Here is a 21,329-nt window from a genome sequence, read left to right on the forward strand (position 1 = left end):
ATTCCTCATCCAGTTTACTCAAAATTTAATTGACATAAAGTTGAAGCCATTAAGAAGGTTATAATCATTCTTTTATTTGGCTTGTTGACATACCAAAGGGTTAGAGTTAGGAGTAACTATTGGATAACAACCAGTAAATTAGTTCAAATAATATCACAACATGTTTCTTATATATAAATCATATACCTAGAAGGAGAAAAACTGCTTCCTAAAAATTTTTGCTTGGTGAGGCATTTTTAAGAAGGCAATTCAATTATTACAATTGGTTTTATACTACCATTTTCCTTTTGTGTGTTTGTGTATGTACGTGTGTGTGTGTGTATATATATATATATATATATATATATATGAGTATATGTATATATATATATAGAGAGAGAGAGAGAGTTCTTGTTCACCTAACAGTGCAATTTCTTGCTAAAACCAAGGGGTCTTCAGGAAGGTTTTAGCTGATAATTGGCTTTATGGATGAAATGTGGTAGAGACTTTTCTCTGATTGCTTCTGTGGACTTTTAGGTTCTTGCCAAAGTTAAATGAATGATGTCCCTGACAAAGACTTTCTGTTGCACCCTCTTTCTGTAATTGATGTGTAAGTGATGAAGCCTGTACAATCTGCCCTGCTTGACCTGGTGCCTAACATTGTCTCTCACCTTGCATCTTAAGGAAAGTATACTTTGCCTTTAACTAAAGAAAAACAGAAACTGCCTGTTTCTTATTGACAAACTTACAGTACAGCTGACCAAAGAGTTATGGCCACTTCCTTTATCTGATGCTAAACTATCTAACCCTGTTGCTCTTTCTTAATATTTCAAACAACACTAGAGAATGGCAGGGTTTCTAGAGTCGAAGGCAAAACTTCAGTTTTAGTTCACACAGTTGATTACACACTTCTGTAGCATTTATGGTTCACAAGCCATTTTCAAATTAGTTAATCCTCATAACTTTACAAGATAGGCAAGCATGATATTTCTATTTAACAAAAGAGATAATTCCCAGAGAGGTTAAATGAGTTGATCAAGCTTAGAAGGAACTATTTAGCACAGTCAGGTCTAGAACTGAGGTCTTTTGACTCCTTGGCCGGTGCTCTTTCCATCTCACCAGGACAGGACTGTGAAAGCATTCTGTTACTCATTACCAAGTGCCAGCCCCTGTTCTGAGTGCTTTATTTAACTCATTCAATCCTCATGGCACCACCTTGAGGTTGGTAAGGGAAGGAGATGTTTCCTTGTCGTTTCTGTCGTGGCAGAGGCCCCTCTATGACAGTTCAGCGTGTTCTGGTAATAGGAATGTTGCACACGAATATTAGTTAACAATTCACACATTGTAGAAAAAGCTGCCTCTTCATTATATTACTTCCTATATTGTCACTATGCTTTGAGAAATGCTACCAAGTGAATTTTAGCTTTGTTGCCATTGATGCTAGCATGAGTACTAAAAGTTTTCTTGTTACAGTGTATCATTGCCATAAAATGGCTTTTACTTGCATTTCTTATCTTCCTCAGAAAATCTTCTCCTTACCCCCAAATTGATACAAATAAACTAAGGAAGTGTAAGAGAAGAAAGAGGGATCACACTCCCTCTTGTCAAGTAAATTTTGACTGAGGAGGCTCCTTTAATGACCTTTTTCTGCATTTCTACATTAGTATCAACTTTTGCTTTGGCTCAAAAAGGAGGATTTCCTCATACTGTGTTAAGAGTTTGCTTTTTTTCCCCTATTTTATCTTTTCCATATTAATCGTTGTTTTTAAAAACTTCTTCCCAAGAAAAGTATCAGGAAAATAAAATTAGGCATCTATCTATCTCTCCCAAAGAAATTGGTACCATATAACAAAATGTCAGGCAGCCCCCCAGCTCATGACTTACTGCTTGCTAAAACATGATCCAGAATTGAACTGTGTTAAGTCAGACCCTTATAAATATTACACATATTAAATTACATCTCCAAACTAATTTTATATCATAAAAATACAAAAATTGATAATGTAAATGAAAAACTTGTGTTTTATAACCATATAATCACAACAACAGCTAGAAATTGGGTTGTATATAAGACATACGCTTTTGAGGCTTTGGAAATATATGTCCTTTGACATTTGTATTGAAGACATCTTATTGTAGTAACTCTTGCTATAGTATGCATTCTTCATTATTCTGAGGACCTTCAAACTGTTTTTAAAATTAGTTTCTGCCACAGGAAATAAATTGCAAGTTTAATACAGGATTACCTCCCAAAGTTTTTGAATAGTAATTGCTGAGCGATAGGCAGTTTCCATGGCAACGTCAGTGATCCCTTGCTCTAATTGTAGCAGCAAACCGAGCCACCCTCACTGCCATTGACCTTGACTGAATCATGAGCATTAGCAGTTATTTGGACAAAATGTAGGCATCGGTCCCATACATTAAGTAAACCCTGTGGTCATTATTGTGGAATACGGTTATAAAGCAGTGAGTTTCAAATCAGGCTGTCTTCAATCAGGGGTCACCTATATTTCAGCATTAGACTTGGAATATTTTTTAACATATTTATTAAGGAGATTAACCAATAACAATGGCAGTATAGGTTCCTAAAGATTTCAGATTCACAGCTTAGAGCATTTCATTGTAATGTACTTAAATATCCTAAAATTCAAATTTCAGCATGATGGAGAAACACGTCTCTGCAAGTAGACATTAAAGTCCAAGTCAGAAAACATTAGTTTCTCTTAGTGCTTCATAGCCTTAACGTACCTTCCAAGTACATCTGTATCTAATAAGAAACTTTCATTCATTATTACTATTGTTTTTACTAGTAAGAGCAATAATTCCTTGAGCTGCTACCCTGTGGTAAGCATTGGGGTAGTGTTTTATATATTCATTATCTCATTTCCATTCTTCTGTAGTAGATTTGCTGATAAACAAATCAAGGTTTACATTCTTGGCCAAGGTTACATAAGCAGTAACTAGTAGAAGAGGGATTCAGAGACAAGATGAGTTGACCACAGAGCCTGAGCAGTTAACTACTGTGTCACAGTATTTGCTCTTCTATACCCTGGCCAATTTTCCATAAAAATGGGGGAGTCTTTAATATACATAGCAATTGCTCCTGATTTGATATATGACAATGGGTTTTGGTGTTTTCAGTGACACCCTCAATTATATTTACAATATTATTTCTAAGTGAAAATAACTGATTTTTCTTTCTTTCTTTAAAAGTTAAGTTCTTTACATATCTTGAAAGAAATGTTTTTGAGATATTTCTGCCTTACAAACCTAGGCGGGATTTTATAACTCAAGGGTGAAATAAAGGACAAGGACTTCATCTTATTTTGTATTCTTGGTATCTGTTCTCAGTGCTTAGGACAATGCTGCGTGTCATGATGTTGACCCTCAGTTAATGTCTGTGAAATCATTGTCTTCTGTGGTTATTTTATATTCATTTCACTGTTTGTCTATTTCCATCAACTGAGGATCTGTTTTGTCAAATTTTGTTCAACTGTGAGGTAGATTTGCTTATTCCCATCTAGAAATAATTAAATCAAGACAGCATTAGTTTTATGTCTTATTCTAGAGGGAACTTCTTGTTTGAAAATAAAATGCCTCAAGCATAATAATTTGGTTTTTCATTAACAATTCATAAAGTGCATACTATACTATTGCTTTTTTATTTTAATTTGTTAATTATTCAAAAAATACAATGCAGTGACATTTAATGCTCTTTAAGACACAATCTTCTTATAAACCTTATGCAAAAGCTTACTTCCTACTGCTTTGCTAGAAATATCCTCACAAATACCTACATTTCCACCCAGTAAATTTGAACACCACTGAAACCCTGAAGGGAGCAGAGCTTGTAAGATCGTTGGGCTAACTGTTTTTTTCCCCCAACATTTTATTATGAAATTTTTCAACCATACAAAGAAGTTGGAAAATTTTACAGTGAATGCCCATATGCCCATTACCCAGACTCTCCAGTTAACATTTTACTGAACTTGTGTTATCACTATTTATTCATCTTGCTGTTCTTCCATCAATCCATCCTATTTTTATCCATTTAAAAGTTAGTTGCTTCTGTCAGAAGGAATTTTTTTAACCAAAAAAAAATAAATAAATAAAATTAAAAAAATAATAAAAAAAAATAAAAAATAAAAGTTAGTTGCATGATGCATCATTTTATTAGCTTCATGGTATTCCTTTGTCCAGATGTATTGTAATTTATCTAATCAGTCACCTATTATTGGACATTTGGGATTGCCCCAGGCAGAATAATGGTTCCTGAAAAGTGTCCACATCCTAGTCCCAGAACCTGTGGATATGTTAAGTTACACAGCACAAGAGACTTTGCAGATATAACTTAAGGTTATAGACTTTAAAAGAGGGTGAGTAGCTTGGTCAATCCAGCTGGGCCCAATCTAAATTTTGGGGCCCTTAAAAGCAGAGAACTTTCTCCAGCTGAAGCAGGAGAGCCATGCCAGAAGGCGACCTCAGAGAGATTCAAAGCTGAGTGGTAGCTGACACACTGTTACTGATTTGAAGATGGAAGGGCAGTGTGATAAGGAATCCAGGCACAGAGACTCCTGGCTGATAACCAACAAAAATATAGGAAGCCTGGCATGGTGGCACACTCCTGTAAGCTCAGCTACTCTGGAGGCTGAAGCTAGAGGGTTGCTTGAGCTTAGGAGTTACAGTGTTTTTTAAGAGACCATCATCTCAAAAAAAAAAAAAAGGAAACTCAGCTCTGCAGCCACAGGAACTGAATGCTGCCAACAACCTCAGTGAACTTGGAAACAGGTTCTCTCTCAGAACTTCCAGAAAAGAGCCCTTCCCAGCTGGCACCTTACTTTTGGCCTCATGAGACCCAGAGGAAAAAAACCTGCCTGAATGTCCGTAGAACCATGAGATAGTAAATTTTGTGTTGTTGTAAGCCACTAAATTTGTCGTCGTTTGTTATGGCCATTATAGAAAACTAATTCAGGGATGATCAAAATGCTTTGTTATCCAGCAAACATCCACAAGGCTAAATCCTTGGCCACAGTCTTAATTATTTCTTTAGGATAAATTTCTAACATTAGACTTGCAGGGAAAAAAAATCTTCACAGGTTATTTTAAGACTCTTTGTATATTTTATAAATTGATCTCTGAAAAAGTAGTTTCAGATGATATTTTCATCAGTATTCTGTTAAGAATGCTCATTTACTATCTTCTTTACACCACTAGGAATTACAATTATTTGTTATTTTTATAACAAAATGGTATGGCAAAGAAATGGTATAAATGTTTTTTATCTTTTGTGAATTATGCATTTGTATCCATTGTGCATTTTTCTATTGTTGTTTATTAGGAAGCCCCTTTCTCCTACTCTACCAAACAATTTTTTAAATGAGAAGTGCCGACTGACTTTTCTGTTTCCGTTTTAAAATCTATTAAGATGATTATAACTTTTTCTCCCTTGAATATTTACTGTTAGTACATCAATAGATTTGCTAATAGTGTGCTTTTCCAGAATTCTTGAAACTAGTTGGATTGTAGCATTTTTTAGTACAATACTGAATTTGACTTGCATATGCTTTATTGGGTATTTTTGTGACATTGGTTTTTACTTTTATTTTTGAACTAACTTTACCAGATTTTGAAATTATAATATGTTACCCCTGTTTAGGGAAGAACAAAATGAGAAACTATCTTTTTTTTTTTTAATTTAAAAACTTAAATGGCAGAGTAATTATATATTCTCTGAAGGCATTTACTCATAAAACCATATGAACACAATCCTCTTTTTTTATGGCATGTATCAGACATATTTTTCCCTTTTTTTCATGGTTATGATCATAGGTTAAGATGAGGAAATAATAGTTTCCTAGATAATTTTCCCTTTCATTTAAATTGTCAATTTAAAAAGTATTTTATTATGAAAAAAGTTCAAACATCACAAAAGTAGTTTTATGAATCTCCATATGCCCATTACCTAGATTCTACAATTAGATTTTGTCATATATCCTTTACTTGAACTTTTTAAATTTTTCCTTTACTAAAGCATTTTAAAATCCTGGAATTTTATTCTTTCATATTTTGGTATGCATCTCTAAAAATAATATTTTCTTTTATAATCACATATCATTATCACATCTAACGAAAGTAGCAGTATTTCCTGGGTATAATCTAATGCACAGCATAATCAAATTTCTACAGAAGTCTCAAAAATGGCTATTGGCAATATGTTAAAATCAGAATTCAAATAAAACTAACAGGTTTGCTTGTTAATCTCCAAAGTCTTAATCTAGAGCAACCCCCTCCCTTATCTCCCGTGTCCAGTATCACATTGAAGAAACGGAACCATTTGTCCCGTAGTGTCTTCCACATTCTGGTGTGTCCTTTGGTTTCTTTTTGTGTTATTTAACTCATTCTCAGTCCTTGATACTTACTGTAGGTGGCAGTTAGCTCTAAAGACTTGGATAGATTCGCGTTCTTCTTTCTTGTCAAGAATACTGCCCAGGTGGCACTGTTTGCTTCACATATCAGAGGGTATGAGGGTCTCATTGTAGTGATGCTGTTATGGACTGAAGTGTATTTCCCCCAAATTCATATGTTGAAGCCCTAACCCCCCAGGTGACTGTGTTTTGAAATAGAGCCTTAAGGAGTTAGTTAAGGTTAAATGAGGTAATGGACGTGCTGATTCAACAGGGCTGGTGTCCTTATAAGAGGCAGAGAACTGGAGCTTGCTCACTCCCCTACTTGCATGCTGTTCACAGAGGAAAGGCCACGCGAGGACACGGAGCAGGCAGCACCTGCAAGGTGGGAAGACTGAGATGTCCTCCATATCTGTAGTTGTAGTCTCCTTCTTACCTCTGAAGTTATGTCTTTGTTTTTCCTCTGTTTTCTGATTAGCATTCTGTCTAATTGTTTGGTTTTAGTAAAAACAAATGTATTTAGTCACTTATTCTGTTATGGTTTTAGCTTATTTTCTAATTTATTCATTTAGTTTTTTATTTTTAGTATTTCTCCCATCCTTTGGGAATATTTTGTTTACTGTCTAAATTTTACTTGTTTAATTAGGAATGAATATAAAGCTGTGCACTTTGAACTGTACCTTTGGCTCTGCTAGTCTGCTATTCCTGTCCCCCAGCTCCACCCCACTACAGGTACTTGCATAGCACCCTGCACTCTCAGAGGGTCTCTCTCCCCTAAATGGTAACCTGTGTGAGGGCACAAATGCGTCTGAATCACCAGTCCCTCCCAGCACCTGCCATAGTGCCCACCAAGTCATGTAATCCCTTGTACTCATGGATGATATGATTTATGTGTCTTATATTTTCTGTTGAATGCTGGACATTGTGGTAGGACAGTAGAAACTGAGGAAAAAAGTATTGTTAAACTCTTAATGTGGAGTTGAGTCATTCTAGTCAAGACTTGAGCAGAGTTTGGGTTTTATATTGTCATTGTACCACTGGCTTCAAATTACCACAATTATTACTTTAAGCTTAAAGAGTGGAATCTGTGGTGTCAGAGGGTTGTTTTGTTTTCACTGTTTCTTTACTACCCTCTGCTTTAAGCAGCCCCTGCAGTGAGGCTGGAGAGAAGGGGGTCTCTCTGTTGTCCTGGTCCAGCCTCAATCTTGGGGAGTCCCTGTGTGTGCCTGGGTCTTAGAGGTGGGGCTTTCTTGCCATTCCTGTTTCTTCTCTAGTGTTAGCAGACCTCTCCGTGGTATTGGTATAGGTATTGGATCTGGAACTCACCTGGCTTCCTGCCTCAAATCCCAGTGCTAGAAGGTTTTTGCTTTTATCCCTCCGTCAGCAAGAAGGGATCTTTGCCTGTGTCCTGGAGGTGAGAGAATTTCCTACCTCTTGTTCAGGAGCAGACAGACGGGTTGTTGCTACTGCTCCCCTAAAAGCCATGGAAATTTGTCTGTGCTCTAAGCCCAGAGGGTTTGCCACCCCCACAACTTTTGCAAAGTATGAGAGAAAGTTCAGAGGAGCAGATGAGTCTGGGCACCACCAGCCCCAGGCAGCAGCTGATCACCTTCTATAAGCTTTAGCCACGCAGAGGGCCTCTCTTTGGTCTCTTGCCCCACACCCAGCCTTCTTCGTGAGCACCTGGTCGAGGCCAGTGAAAAAGCTATTGAGTATAAACACTGCTGCCTCTGGGGCTTCAGCTTGCCAAACTGACAGATTAGGCCACACTTAGTCTTTAAGAATTTCTCAACATTTTAGCTGCTTGCTTCTTACCCTCTTCTGTGAAGACTATCTCTTCCTCCCATGGTCAGCCAGAGGTGAGTGTTTGTATTCCTGCTCTCCATAGAAGAGGAACTTGCCTTGCAGAATCACATTATGATGGGCTTAAGAAGACTTACGCTTTATTAAATTATCTGGCTTTTTGTTACCATTAGGATAAGAGAGTCATTCTTTGCCACTTTCCACATCCTACGCAGAAGCTAAAGTCAAGGTCCCTTATAATAATAATGCTTCCCTGCATCGCCCTAAAAAGCCTATTTATTTCACATTTGAAGAAACTGAGGCCCCAGACAGTGACTTGCCCAGAGCATGGCAACACGAGAAGCTAGAGCTTCTCTCTACTGACGTGCAGCCACTCTGTTTTTTCTTTTTTTATTTTACTTCAGGATTATAGCACCACTACGTGTGATCCTTAGCTGCCTTTCTTGGTATCACTGACTCTTCTTCCCAAAAAATAATGAAAAAAGAGCATCAAGCGTGATAGGTCTCGGAAGTCAACGTGAAATCCATGGCATACAAGTTCAGAGATTATTTTCCTTCTGTGTGTTAACAATATCAAAGATAAATAATATATGTTGAAAGTAGAAGAATCAGTAGGTCCCTTGGTTTAGAGAATGATTATTTTGGAACTTAGCCTTGTACATTTTCACTTTCAAAGGTTTTTGGATTTTTTTTCTCCTTCTAAAAACTAACAATGACTCTATTGAAGGTGCTGGGATAATCTAAAGTAAATTCTGAATTTCCCTGAAGTTTGAAGTTACCCTAAGTACTTTTATATATTAATGACATTTTTGGTTACTCTCATAAAACTTGCTTTCTAAATTCAGTATTTTCTAAAAACTTTATGAAGCTGGGACTTGAGTGTAGGAAGAGATTTTTAAAAATCATACAAACACTTGTTTTTGCAAATATTAATAAAAACTATAACTCAGGTGACTTAGCAAAGGTCACACGGCTAATATTTGGCAGAGCTGGGACTGACCTGGGGCTCTAGGACCTCAGATTGGGGTGAGAGGAGGCATTCAGTAGAAACTCAAAGCCACTAAAAAGATACAAACTTCCTAGAATATTATTTTACTCAGATTTCACTTTTTGTATGATGTGGAAAGGTATTTCTTTTTATAATAAAACACCAATACATCCTAAGAAGAACGAAAATGAACACTAATGCCTAAGGTAAAACATTAGATTTTAAAGAACAGAAATGTGGACCTCCAGTGTATGCTTAGTCTCTTCTGCCAGCAGGGATGCCTGGGGAAAGGCGAGAAGCTCTGTTCTGCACCCCAAGTTATACGCAGTGTGAGTGGCCTGCTATGGTAATCTGATTGTTGGGGGCTGCAATTTAGTTGGATTTCAATCAGAACATTTCTTTTTTGTAAGTTCTCTGGCTATTTTCCAGATATAGAAAAACACGTGCAGTTGGCCACGTCCCCTAGCAGCCACCATTGCCTCGCCCCTACCTCCAGTGCCTTCAAAGCAGTGTGATTTAAAGAACAACTTCCCAGGTTTCTAGTTGTGGCTGTGGGCCACATTCAAACCACGTCCAAGGAATGGAGAAAAAGACCACATAGTTTTGCATTCCCACACGAGACCAGTGCTGCCATAACTCTGCTCTCTATTCACCACCGACCCCTCCCACCACTTCATTAAGGTTACTGGTTGTCTCATTTGGTCACAGGATTTATTCTTCAGCTGTGATTTGTGTGTAACATAAAGCCACTTCTTTCTATCAGGAGCTCAATATTTTGGGACAAATCCAGTTCTGGCTAGAAATAACACGGTCACAAAGTTTCTCAGTGTGTGCGCCAGTGAATTAACTGCATAAAGATAACAAGAGTCTATCACGGAATGATTGCCTTTGAAGGCCATTGGCGCATTAACTTTAAAGAGGGCTTTGCCTGTGCATTTCCTCCCCCTGCTCCCCCCGTTGGCAAAATCCCATTAATTTTGTTGAAGGTTTTATTTTCTGCTGAAAATGCAGGAAATTTAGACAACTCTCTTGGAATCCCCCCAAAACTAATACAAACAAGATACATATGCTTCTCTTAAGGAAACTAAAAATAAATGATTTGAAACTATTTAACTGTATAAATTCCCTCTTAAAAGGAAAAGGAAGTTTATAGAATGAAAGGCAACTCTGAGTGCTGTTAACAAGGTAAAATATTCCCACAACTGCCAACTTGTCTATTTGATATTAAGTTATTACTTAACATAGAATTTCTTGGGCTTTCATTCTCAACATGTACAAACTATCAGCAACATCTGGAAATGGGATCATTTTCTTGTTTTTACATTGAAATTGTCTGCAGTAAAATAAGTATGCCCATTTTTTTGAGGAGAAAGTCTGTTTGATCTTCGATCCATTCCTGTTATAGAAACTATGTACGAGAAAGAAAATACCATGAATGAAAAAGGCAGAGTACTCTCTACATATTTTGCTGTTGTCAATAAGTCATCAGATAGTATCTCTGACAAAGCTAATTTTGACACAGTACAGAGGAAACATGGTTAATGTTCAAAAGTATGTCTTTTTCTAAAATCTTATTTTCTTCCATAAACGTAAGGCAGTTTTCCTAGACACTGTCCCCTAAAGGACCAGTTTTATAAATTAATTTTTAAAAATTACGCACTGTTTTAAGGGCTTTGCCAATGTTATCTCATTTAAGCTTCATGAAAAACATATCAAATAATATCATTTGAAATTCTGACACTAAAATAATGAGTAGATTAGATAACCTTTTAGGTCTATTTAAATACTGAGATTTGGATGATTTTGTAATTTTCAAGAAATCCTCCAGTCAAGTTTATGCTGATTTTTCATCTTTTTACAAGTGGTGATTATTAGTCAATAATGCTTTTTAAAAATGAAACATAAAGATTACGTTTGTTTATTTTTATGTATAGTAGGTACCTGCACGAGAATCTAGCCTTGGTAGCAAATTGAAGATTCAAATAACTTGGAAATTATAATTATTGGGGTAATTTTCCTTGGAAATTAGAATTAACCAAAAGTTTGTTTTTAGTAAATCTGAATCTCCTGGTACATAATTTATCCCTCTAGCCCATAATTATTCTGTGATCTACTTGATGCCTTGAAGCTGCAATTGATCTTCCAACAGGAATGGGAGAATCCACAGAGCATGGTTTCTATAAAACCACATACACAATAGGAATTCTGACTGTTCTTTAAAGGATAGTTAAACTAGTGGTGAGCAGAGAACTATTGTCTCTTTAAAATAGAAATGAATTAGTTGCAAGGATTACAAATGTATAAATACTTACTATCTTAAAGGAGGTAACTGAACATACAGAATTACGTCTATAATCAAAACAGTCCAAATGGTAGACATCTAGCAGAACTTAAGGTGATGAGAAGGCTTTAAGCCAGGTTATACTGAGAGCCAGTTTGGGTTGCTGGAGGGTTTAAGAAGGTAATGGTTGTGACAGTAGACCAAAGACCAATGAGTAGGAGTAAGGTGACGGTCTTCTGCTAAGCTGTAACAGCTTTCTGTAACTGCAAAGAACCAAAAGCCTCTCAAAAGTGTTCTATGTTCATGGATAGGCTGGTTGGCCACTTGATATGAATGTTATAAAAGAGAGTCTAGCATTAAAGGGAGTGGCTTTAGTGTCCTCTGTAACTTCTGAGTGTGTTTTATGATTTTATGATTCTTTGATCAAATTCTAAGCTTCCTAACTGGATAGATAATAAATGAATTGCTCAGAATTAAACTAATAAAATAATGTATGTAGAAATTCTTGTTACAGTTTTTAGAACACAATAAAACCAATTAATGTAGATACCCTACTTCAAGCAAACCTCAATTTATTTCTCAAGGACTAATCCTGTTTGGGTGCAGTGGCTCACGTGTGTCATTCTAGCATTTTGGGAGTCTGATGTGGGAGGATCACTTGAGGCCAGGAGTTCAAGATCAGCATGGGCAACATAGCAAGACCCCCTCTCTACAAAAAATTTCAAAAATTAGCTGGCATGGTGGTATACACCTGTAGTCCCAGCTACTTGGGAGGGTGAGGCAGGAGGATTACTTGAGCCCAGGAGTTTGAGGCTGCAGTGAGCTGTGACAGTACCACTGCATTGTGGCCTGGGTGACACAGTAAGACCCTGTGTCTTTTAAAAAAAAAAAAAAAAAAAAGTCCCATTGAGGGTACTTGTGGGAATAACTATAACAGGCATCTAGATGGTACAGGTTGGTACAGCTGTCTAGTTGTGTTCAAACTGCATCAAGTAGGACTAGCAGTGCCAATTAGTTGTTAAATATTTGGAATTTCATCCCTAGGTATAACCGGAAAGGAAACTGTCCTTATCTCATAAAAAGGGTAGTTGTGCTTGGGTTCTTTATAGTGATTTTTTAATAACCTAGATTATTTGCAATGTTAAACATTAAAGTAGATATTGACAGAAAATTATAATCAGCTATTCTTTCAGCTTATTTTAAATTTCTGAATTGCATTTAATTCCCCATTTTTGTTTTTCTGATAGTTTTATGTTAAAATACAGAAGATACTTTCTAGCATGACAATCCAAAATACACCATATAAATGTCTTTGCTAGGCCGGGCGCAGTGGCTCACGCCTGTAATCCCAGCACTCTGGGAGGCCGAGGCGGGCGGATTGCTCAAGGTCAGGAGTTCAAAACCAGCCTGAGCGAGACCCCGTCTCTACCATAAAAATAGAAAGAAATTAATTGGCCAACTAATATATATAATATAAAAATCAGCCGGGCATGGTGGTGCATGCCTGTAGTCCCAGCTACTCGGGAGGCTGAGGCAGGAGGATTGCTTGAGCCCAGGAGTTTGAGGTTGCTGTGAGCTAGGCTGACGCCACGGCACTCACTCTAGCCTAGGCAAGAAAGCGAGACTCTGTCTCAAAAAAAATAAAAAAAAATAAATGTCTTTGCTATAACTTCTCACGTTGAATTTTTAGTCAGTTTGAGTAGTGCTAGAAATAGTATGTTATTGTCATTTAATTTATGCCTGCAGCTGAATATAATCTATAAAAGGTAGCATTAGAACTTAACTTGTCACAGAAACAATATAAGAGGAATTAAGTAAAATACCCAGTAACTCCTTTAAATATAAGAGGGTTAGTATAACTCTTAAAGAACCTTCAGTCAGATTAATGCAGAGTAAAACCTAATACAGAAGTTTTTAGTTATACTTTCCCTGGCTTGGGAATAAAATAAGTAGTCAATATTTTAGCTTGAGTTTAAATGAGCAGGTGCCTATTTGGGGGTTAGATATATTACCCTGTTCATTCCAGCAAAGTACTTATTTAAACATTGAGAATAAACTCTCAATTTGTTTGAAAGCAGAAACTGTATACTATCAGCAGATAAATAATTTTGGAAATGTAAGTTTGATATATCGGGGCTTATACTTAAATGAGTATATGAAGTATATATATGAACACAAAATTCTGCAGAATGCTAATATTTTGACTGACCTATTTCTAAAGTAATCATACTCTCTCATTGGGTTGCCCTTAAATGACCTAGAGAGAGAATTCGGAAACTTGAAGTTTTCTCCTCTTCCTCTACCAATTCAAACACCAAAATGAAATGAAAATATAATTGAGAGAACTTCTGGTCAAGATTGTCTCATTAGTTCCCAATTTGAAGCTTAATCTCCTCCTCTGCTCCAAAAACATAATAATAATAGATGAACTATAACAAGAAAACATTTAAAACACATAGCCACATCCCAAAATGAGATAGCTTTTTCGTGATGGGCGAAAAACAGCGCAAGCAGTGCATGATGGGAAAGGGTGAGCTGGTAGGCTGGAAGGAGGAGGAGTGGTGGGAACTCAGCTACTGTAGGGTAAAGGGACTAAAGATCCCCGGGTGACAGGCAGGACACAAATTCCAGGTTCCCTGCTAGAAACTGGGAACTGGAATAGATCTTTTATTGAAAAGAGCCTGAATGAATGTGCTAATAATGACAGATTATATGACTAGGGAGGCAGGAGGACACAGAAACAGCCTCATAATGGGATCTTGAGACAAACTGATACTGGCTTGGTGACAGGCCTTGCCAGTACTGTCTTCAGTATGATTGCAGGACAGGAGCCCTGAGACACCAATTCTGAGACCTGGTTTCAGACTAAGGACTCTAGGGAGCTACCACATGACCTATAAATTTGGGAGGATTAAGCCACATTAGATGAATTTGCATAATAAAATTGCAAATACATGCTGAAATCTAACTTAATGTTAAGAAAGACAGCATAGTCATGATCATAAATAAGGTAGATTTATCCAAACAGAATTAAAAATTAATAGAATAATTTTGAAAATACTCTAAAATGTTTTTAGTATCCACAAAGAGAAATGAAGGAATAATACTTGTAAAGAAGAATAAATAGGCCAGGTACAATGGCTCACACCTGTAATTCCAGCATTTTGAGAAGCGGAGGTGGGAGGATTGCTTGAGACTAGGAGTTTGAGAACAGCCTGGGCAACATAGCGAGACTTTGTCTCTACAAAACTAGCTGGGTGTAGTGGCATGTGCCTGCAGTCCCAGCTACTTGAGAGCATGGGGCAGAAGGATCATTTGAGCCCAGGAGTTTGAAGTTGCAGTGGGCTATGGCAATGTCACTGTACTCTAGCCTGGGTAACAGAGCGAGATCCGGTCTCAAAAAATAAAAAATAAAAAAGATGATGATGAAGAAATAATTATGAAATAAAAACAGAGAAATGAAACAAGAATGTGACTATTAGAACTAGTTAATTAGAAAGCTTAAAAATGAAAAATACAGTCATTATAATTGAAAGCTCAAAGGATAAGATTAACGTATACTGGACGCTATCAAAGTGAGTTAATAAATTAGAAGATAGTAATTAGAAAAGATTATCCAAATTATTTTTATGGAAGAGATTAGGTTGTCAGGTCAAAAGTGCACTCTGAATATACTGAACAAGATAAAGATAAGCCAACACCTAGACACATGGTCGTGCAACTAAAAAATGTAAAGGATGCCAAAGAGGTACCAAATTAAGCCACATCCAGGTTCCTAACCCGTATAAATGTTTGTGTACTAAGAGACTGTGATTTGGGGCAATTTGTTTTCAGCAATAGGTCATTAGTACAGTACTACTACAAACCCAAACCCGGAGATTGTGGCTAAACAATAAATTTAGAGTTTCAAGTACTGCTATTAGAAAAAGGAGAAAGGCTGAAAATAAATATTGTTAAATAATGAAAATAAGGACAGGTTAATGACACAAATAAAGGAATGATGAGAAAAATTAACAAAAGCAAAAGCTAGTTCTTTGAAAAAAATAATAGTCTCTGGTAAGTTTTATCTTGGGAAAAAAAAGAAAGCAAAAGTATTATTAGCAATGAGAAGGGATATATAACTATAAACAAAGATTTTTAAAATCCTAAGAAGATTATAAATAATAAATGTGAAAACTTTGACAAAATGGGCAACTTAGTGAGTCAAGCATTACACTATTCAAAGAACTCTTAGAAATTGTTTAGGAGACAACTCCTTTTTTAAAAAAATGGGTCAAGAATGTGAAGAAACAGCTCACTCAAGAGCAGATAACTCCACATGGCAGCATATGAAAAAATACTGAAACTTGACTGCCGTTCATGGAAATGATTCCTAAGGTAGTAACACGGTATTACTTTCGGGCAGCAAATTTTAAAAAGAACAATTTTACCTCCTGTTGGTGAGAAAATGAAGGGAATGGCTTTCCTACATTTTCAGTATAAATATGTTGTCATCGCTCTTTAAACAACAATCTGGCAACGTCTACTCTATTGACATTACAAATACGGCCTTTTCAGCAATCCCTTTCCTGGAATCTATCCCAGAGAAATAAAGTCTCCTTATATAATAGGTCTACCAGGATGCTTGTCAGTCTTGTTCACAGAAACAAGGAAACTGGATATAAATTGGATGACCATCATCAGTAGGAGAATCTTGTGATATATTATTGTATATGTTATATATGTGCTGTAAACCTATAATACATTTTTACCATTTTTGCTTGAGAAATCAGTTCTCATTTGAATGATTAAAAATAAGAGAAATATCTTTCTTGTGTACCTCTGCATTTGTCTGGTTCCATATTCCTTCTGCCTGAAGAAATCCTTTTAATCGTTTGTATAGTGCAGGTGTACAGTTAATGAATTATCTCAGCTTCTTTTAGTCTGAAAAGATCTTTATTCCACCTTCAAATATGAAGGATATTTTTGCTATTTATGGAATTCTTTGCTGACTTTTTTATTTCAGTGTTTTAGTGCTATCCCTACATTTACATTGGATTGTACAATTTCTTATGAGAAGCCTGATGTGATTCTTATCTTTGTGCCTCTGTGTTTACTGTGTCGTTTTCCCCCCCACCACCTTTGGTTGCCCTCAAGATTTTATCCTTGGTTTTCAATGATTTGAATATGATATATCTAAGTGTGAGGTGTTTTTTTGTTTTTTTATTCTGGGGGTGGTGGCTTTGGGGGCATTATTCTCTGAGGTGATTGGATCTGTTGATTCTTTGATTATTTATAGAAAATGCTCAGCTATTATCTCTTCAAATATCTCTTTTGCACCATTCTTTCTCTTTTCTCCTTCTGGGAGTCAGTTACAAGTATATTAATGCAGTTCATATCTTACAACCCCTGTTTGATTCTCTTTTCTGTCTCTTTTTTCTCTTTATGAGTTTAGTTTGTGTAATTTCTATTAACCTATCTTCAAGTGGACAGTTCTTTTCCTCAGTTCTGTCCAGATTACTCTTGAACCCATCTAAGAATTCTTCACTGCTATTACCACTTTTTTTAATTTTAGCATTACCATTTGTCACTTTCTTACAGTTTTCAACTCTGCTGGCTGAAATTCCTCATCAATTCAAACAGTATGTTTTGTAGATCATAGCTCTTTTAAATTCCTCTTTGATATTTTCAGTATCTTACCTCTCTGAGTCAGATTCTGCTGATTACTTTGTCTCTTGGACATGAGTTGTTCTACTTGCTTTTTTTGTGTGTCTCATACATTTTTTTTTTTTTTTTTTGAGACAGAGTCTTACTCTGTTGCCCAGGCTAAAGTGCCGTGGTGTCAGCCTAGCTCACAGCAACCTCAAACTTCTGGCCTCAAGCAATCTTTCTGCCTCAGCCTCCTGAGTAGCTGGGACTACAGGCATGCGCCACCATGCCCAGCTAATTTTTTGTATATACTTTTAGTTAGCCGATTAATTTCTTTACATTTTTAGTAGAGGCAGGGTCTCATTCTTGCTCAGGCTGGTTTTGAACTCCTGACCTTGAGCAGTCCTCCCACCCCGGCCTCCCAGAGTGATAGGATTACAGGCGTGAGCTACCACGCCCGGCCGGTTTTGATTAAATATTGGGCATTATCTTTAGGAACATAGAGCCAGAAGTAAATTGGAAATAGCACACCTTTTTGTCTGTCTGTGGAGCAGTATAAGTAAATTTTTTCTGTAAAAAGTAAAAATACATTAAATATGTTTTACTTTGCAGGCCATATAATCTCTAAAGTGTATAATTTATCTGATATGATTAATAATACAGTTGGTCCCTGAATGTGGAACCCAAGTATATAGAGGACCAGCTGTTTGTACTTTCAGTTGTACTTTTAATTTTTTTTATTTTTATTTTTTTTTTTTTTGAGACAGAGTCTCGCTTTGTTGTCCAGGCTAGAGTGAGTGCCGTGGCATCAGCCTAGCTCACAGCAACCTCACACTCCTGGCCTCCAGCGATCCTTCTGCCTCAGCCTCCCGAGTAGCTGGGACTACAGGCATGCGCCACCATGCCCGGCTAATTTTTTATATACATATCAGTTGGCCAATTAATTTCTTTCTATTTATAGTAGAGACGGGGTCTCGCTCTTGCTCAGGCTGGTTTTGAACTCCTGACCTTGAGCAATCCGCCCACCTCGGCCTCCTAGAGAGCTAGGATTACAGGCGTGAGCCACCGCGCCCGGCCTCAATTGTACTTTTAATTCAACAGTTGGTTGAATCTGCAGATGTGGAACCCAAGAAAACAGAAGGCCAACTCTACTGTACCATTTTATATTAGGGACTTGAACATCCATGGATTTGGGGTGGCGAGAGGGTGGTCCTGGAACCAATTCCCCCCACCAAAATATGGAGGGCCAACTGTATAGCCACTCCTGCTTTCTTTTGATTTTTGTTTATATAGGTATATCTTGTCCATCCTTTTGCGTTTAACCTAACCATACTTGAAATGAACTATATTTGAAATTTCTTATAGATAGCATACTTGGGTTGTGTGTCTTTTATTCACTCTGCCAGTCTTTAGGGTTTAGTTTCTATATTTAGACAATTTGCAACTAGTGTATTGATATGTAACTGCCGTTTTACTTTCTGTTTTCTATTTGTTTCCTGTTTTTCATTTGCCTTTTTTTCCCACCTTCCTGTGGAAACATAAACATTTTTTAGAATTCCATTTTTTTTTAATAACTATTATACTTTCTTTTTTTTTTCTTTTGGCATATTATGGGGGTACAGATTTTAAGGTTTCAATAAATGCCCATTTCCCCCCTAGAATTCCATTTTGATATATCTATAGGATTTTTGTGTGTATCTCTTTGTGTAGATTTGCTCTAGATGTTACATTATACGTACATAGCTTATCACAGTCTAGTAGTGTTGACATTTTACCCATTCAAGTGACATATAGGAACCTTCCTCCTTTTAAATTCCTCTACCCACCCTTGTTTATAATATAATTGTCTTAGATATTTCTTCATATACCTTAAAGAACCATATCTATCAAACATATGAGAGAAAACTGAATAGAAGAAGGAAAGCCTATTGTAAATAAACCCATGTTTTTGTTTTTCCTATTGCTCTTGCTTCTAAGATGTTTGCTGATTGCTTACTTGGAGCTTTGCTGTCTTACAAATATTTTATGTTCAGATTCCCAAAGACTGTTAACTCTGAGGAAACAGTGACAAAACCATAGTCTATTTATCTTTAAATATAAAGATTGAAATGACAGTGTAGAGAAGTGAGGTCATTTTCTGAATCAGGCTCTTTTCTTGGAGTTGATATGACCCTACACTACTTATATTGTGGAAGCCTAACGCTTTAGGGGGATACACTGATGAGAATACAAACTAGGATCTATTTAATGATGAGCTGAGTAAGTTCCAAATTTCCCTCTAGATTGGTGGATCTATAATTTATTATGTGAAATTCATAATTATCACCTTACTAAATTCATAAGATTTTAACCCAAATCTTTTAGTAACTAATAAACCTAATCATAAAGATTCTTGATAGATACAGTCATGGAGAGCTTTTTTATATGATCTTTCCAATACTATCATAATTTTAAAGCAATTACTCTTATTTTGATTAATTCTGTTGCAAGGAGAAAAACACTGACTCTGTGTTGGGGTTTTCTTTCTTTACAAGGCACAAGACCTAAATGTCATAGAAGAAGTGATTCGAATGATGTTAGAGATCATCAATTCCTGCCTGACAAATTCACTTCACCACAACCCAAACTTGGTGTATGCACTGCTTTACAAACGGGATCTCTTTGAACAATTTCGAACTCATCCTTCATTTCAAGATATAATGCAAAATATTGATCTGGTAAGTGTGAATGGAGATATTTAATATGATTCTTTTTTAAGTATTAAAGCAGAGAAAGTTATACTTAACAAACCTTGATGAGAACTACAGAGGTTAGAGTCCCTTCTTTCAACATTAACTGTATTTGCTGTGTTTTGCTTTAACAAGTGTATTCTGTATGTGTGTATCCATTATATATACACACATACATATTTAATAGAATCGAGCTCATGCTTTATTTTACACAGTTCTGTAGTCTGCCATTTTTTTTTTTTTTTTTTTTTTTTGAGACAGAGTCTCACTTTGTTGTCCAGGCTAGAGTGAGTGCCGTGGCGTCAGCCTAGCTCACAGCAACCTCAAACTCCTGGGCTCGAGCGATCCTACTGCCTTGGCCTCCCGAGTAGCTGGGACTACAGGCATGCGCCACCATGCCCGGCAAATTTTTTTTTTTTATATACATATCAGTTGGCCAATTAATTTCTTTCTATTTATAGTAGAGACGGGGTCTCGCTCTTGCTCAGGCTGGTTTTGAACTCCTGACCTTGAACAATCTGCCCGCCTCGGCCTCCCAGAGAGCTAGGATTACAGGCGTGAGCCACCGCGCCCGGCCAAGTCTGCCATTTTTACTTAACAGATAGATCGTCAATATTTTCTGTAGTATCATCAATTCTTTGAAAATCTCACATTTTAATTTCTATCTAGCTTGTATTATAGATGTCCTAAAATATATTTAACCATATCCCATGTTTTTGTTCTTCCTATTGCTCTTGCTTCTAAGATGTTTGCTGATTGCTTACTTGGAGCTTTGCTGTCTTACAAATATTTTATGTTCAGATTCCCAAAAACTGTTAACTCTGAAGAAACAGTGACAAAACCATAGTCTATTTATCTTTAAATATAAAGATTGAAATGACAGTGTAGAGAAGTGAGGTCATTTTCTGAATCAGGCTCTTTTCTTGGAGTTGATATGACCCTATACTACTTATATTGTACACTACTTATATTGCTTACCTATTTCCCATGTTTTATATCAATTCATAATTAATGAACAGTTTATAAATCTCACCTCACATTTTTAAATTATGTTTTTGGTATAGTTTTAAAACTGGAATTTTACTAGTTTTTAATATTGGGGGTACCTTTTTCTTCTTTCACCTTTATTTTCAAGATTGAACACAGACTGCCAAATTGGTTTCTAGAAACAATACACAATTTATACATCTGTATATCATACTTCTACAAGTAACCTATGAGAGGATCTATCTCACTATACTTTTGCAGTTTTTTTTTAAAAATAAGAATGTGTGTTTGTTTATTTATTTTTCCTCTTTATTTCATCATATTATGGGGGTACAAATATTGTTAAGGTTACATATATCGCCATTCCTCCCCCCACCCCGCTGTGTCAGAGCTTCAAGTGTATCCATCCTCCAGGTGGTGCACACCGCATGCATTATGTGAGTATACACCCATCCCCTCCTCCACCTCCCACCTGCCCACCACCTGATAAACGTGTTTTTGTTTTTTTGATATTTTGGTTACATTTTATA

General features: G+C 36.5%; 1 protein-coding gene across 2 annotated transcripts in view; it reads left to right on the forward strand.

Annotated features, from left to right (window-relative positions):
- DYM (dymeclin) overlaps nucleotides 1-21,329 on the forward strand; it is a 351,414-nt gene that overhangs the window by 258,925 nt on the left and 71,160 nt on the right. For both annotated transcript variants that reach the window (XM_075993890.1, XM_012769895.3), the window contains one exon: nucleotides 19,618-19,800. In XM_075993890.1, the coding sequence (XP_075850005.1) occupies nucleotides 19,618-19,800 (183 nt within the window). The remainder of the gene's footprint in view (nucleotides 1-19,617; nucleotides 19,801-21,329) is intronic.

This window comes from Microcebus murinus, chromosome 17 (assembly GCF_040939455.1).
Source record: "Microcebus murinus isolate Inina chromosome 17, M.murinus_Inina_mat1.0, whole genome shotgun sequence".
Lineage (NCBI taxonomy): Eukaryota > Metazoa > Chordata > Mammalia > Primates > Cheirogaleidae > Microcebus > Microcebus murinus.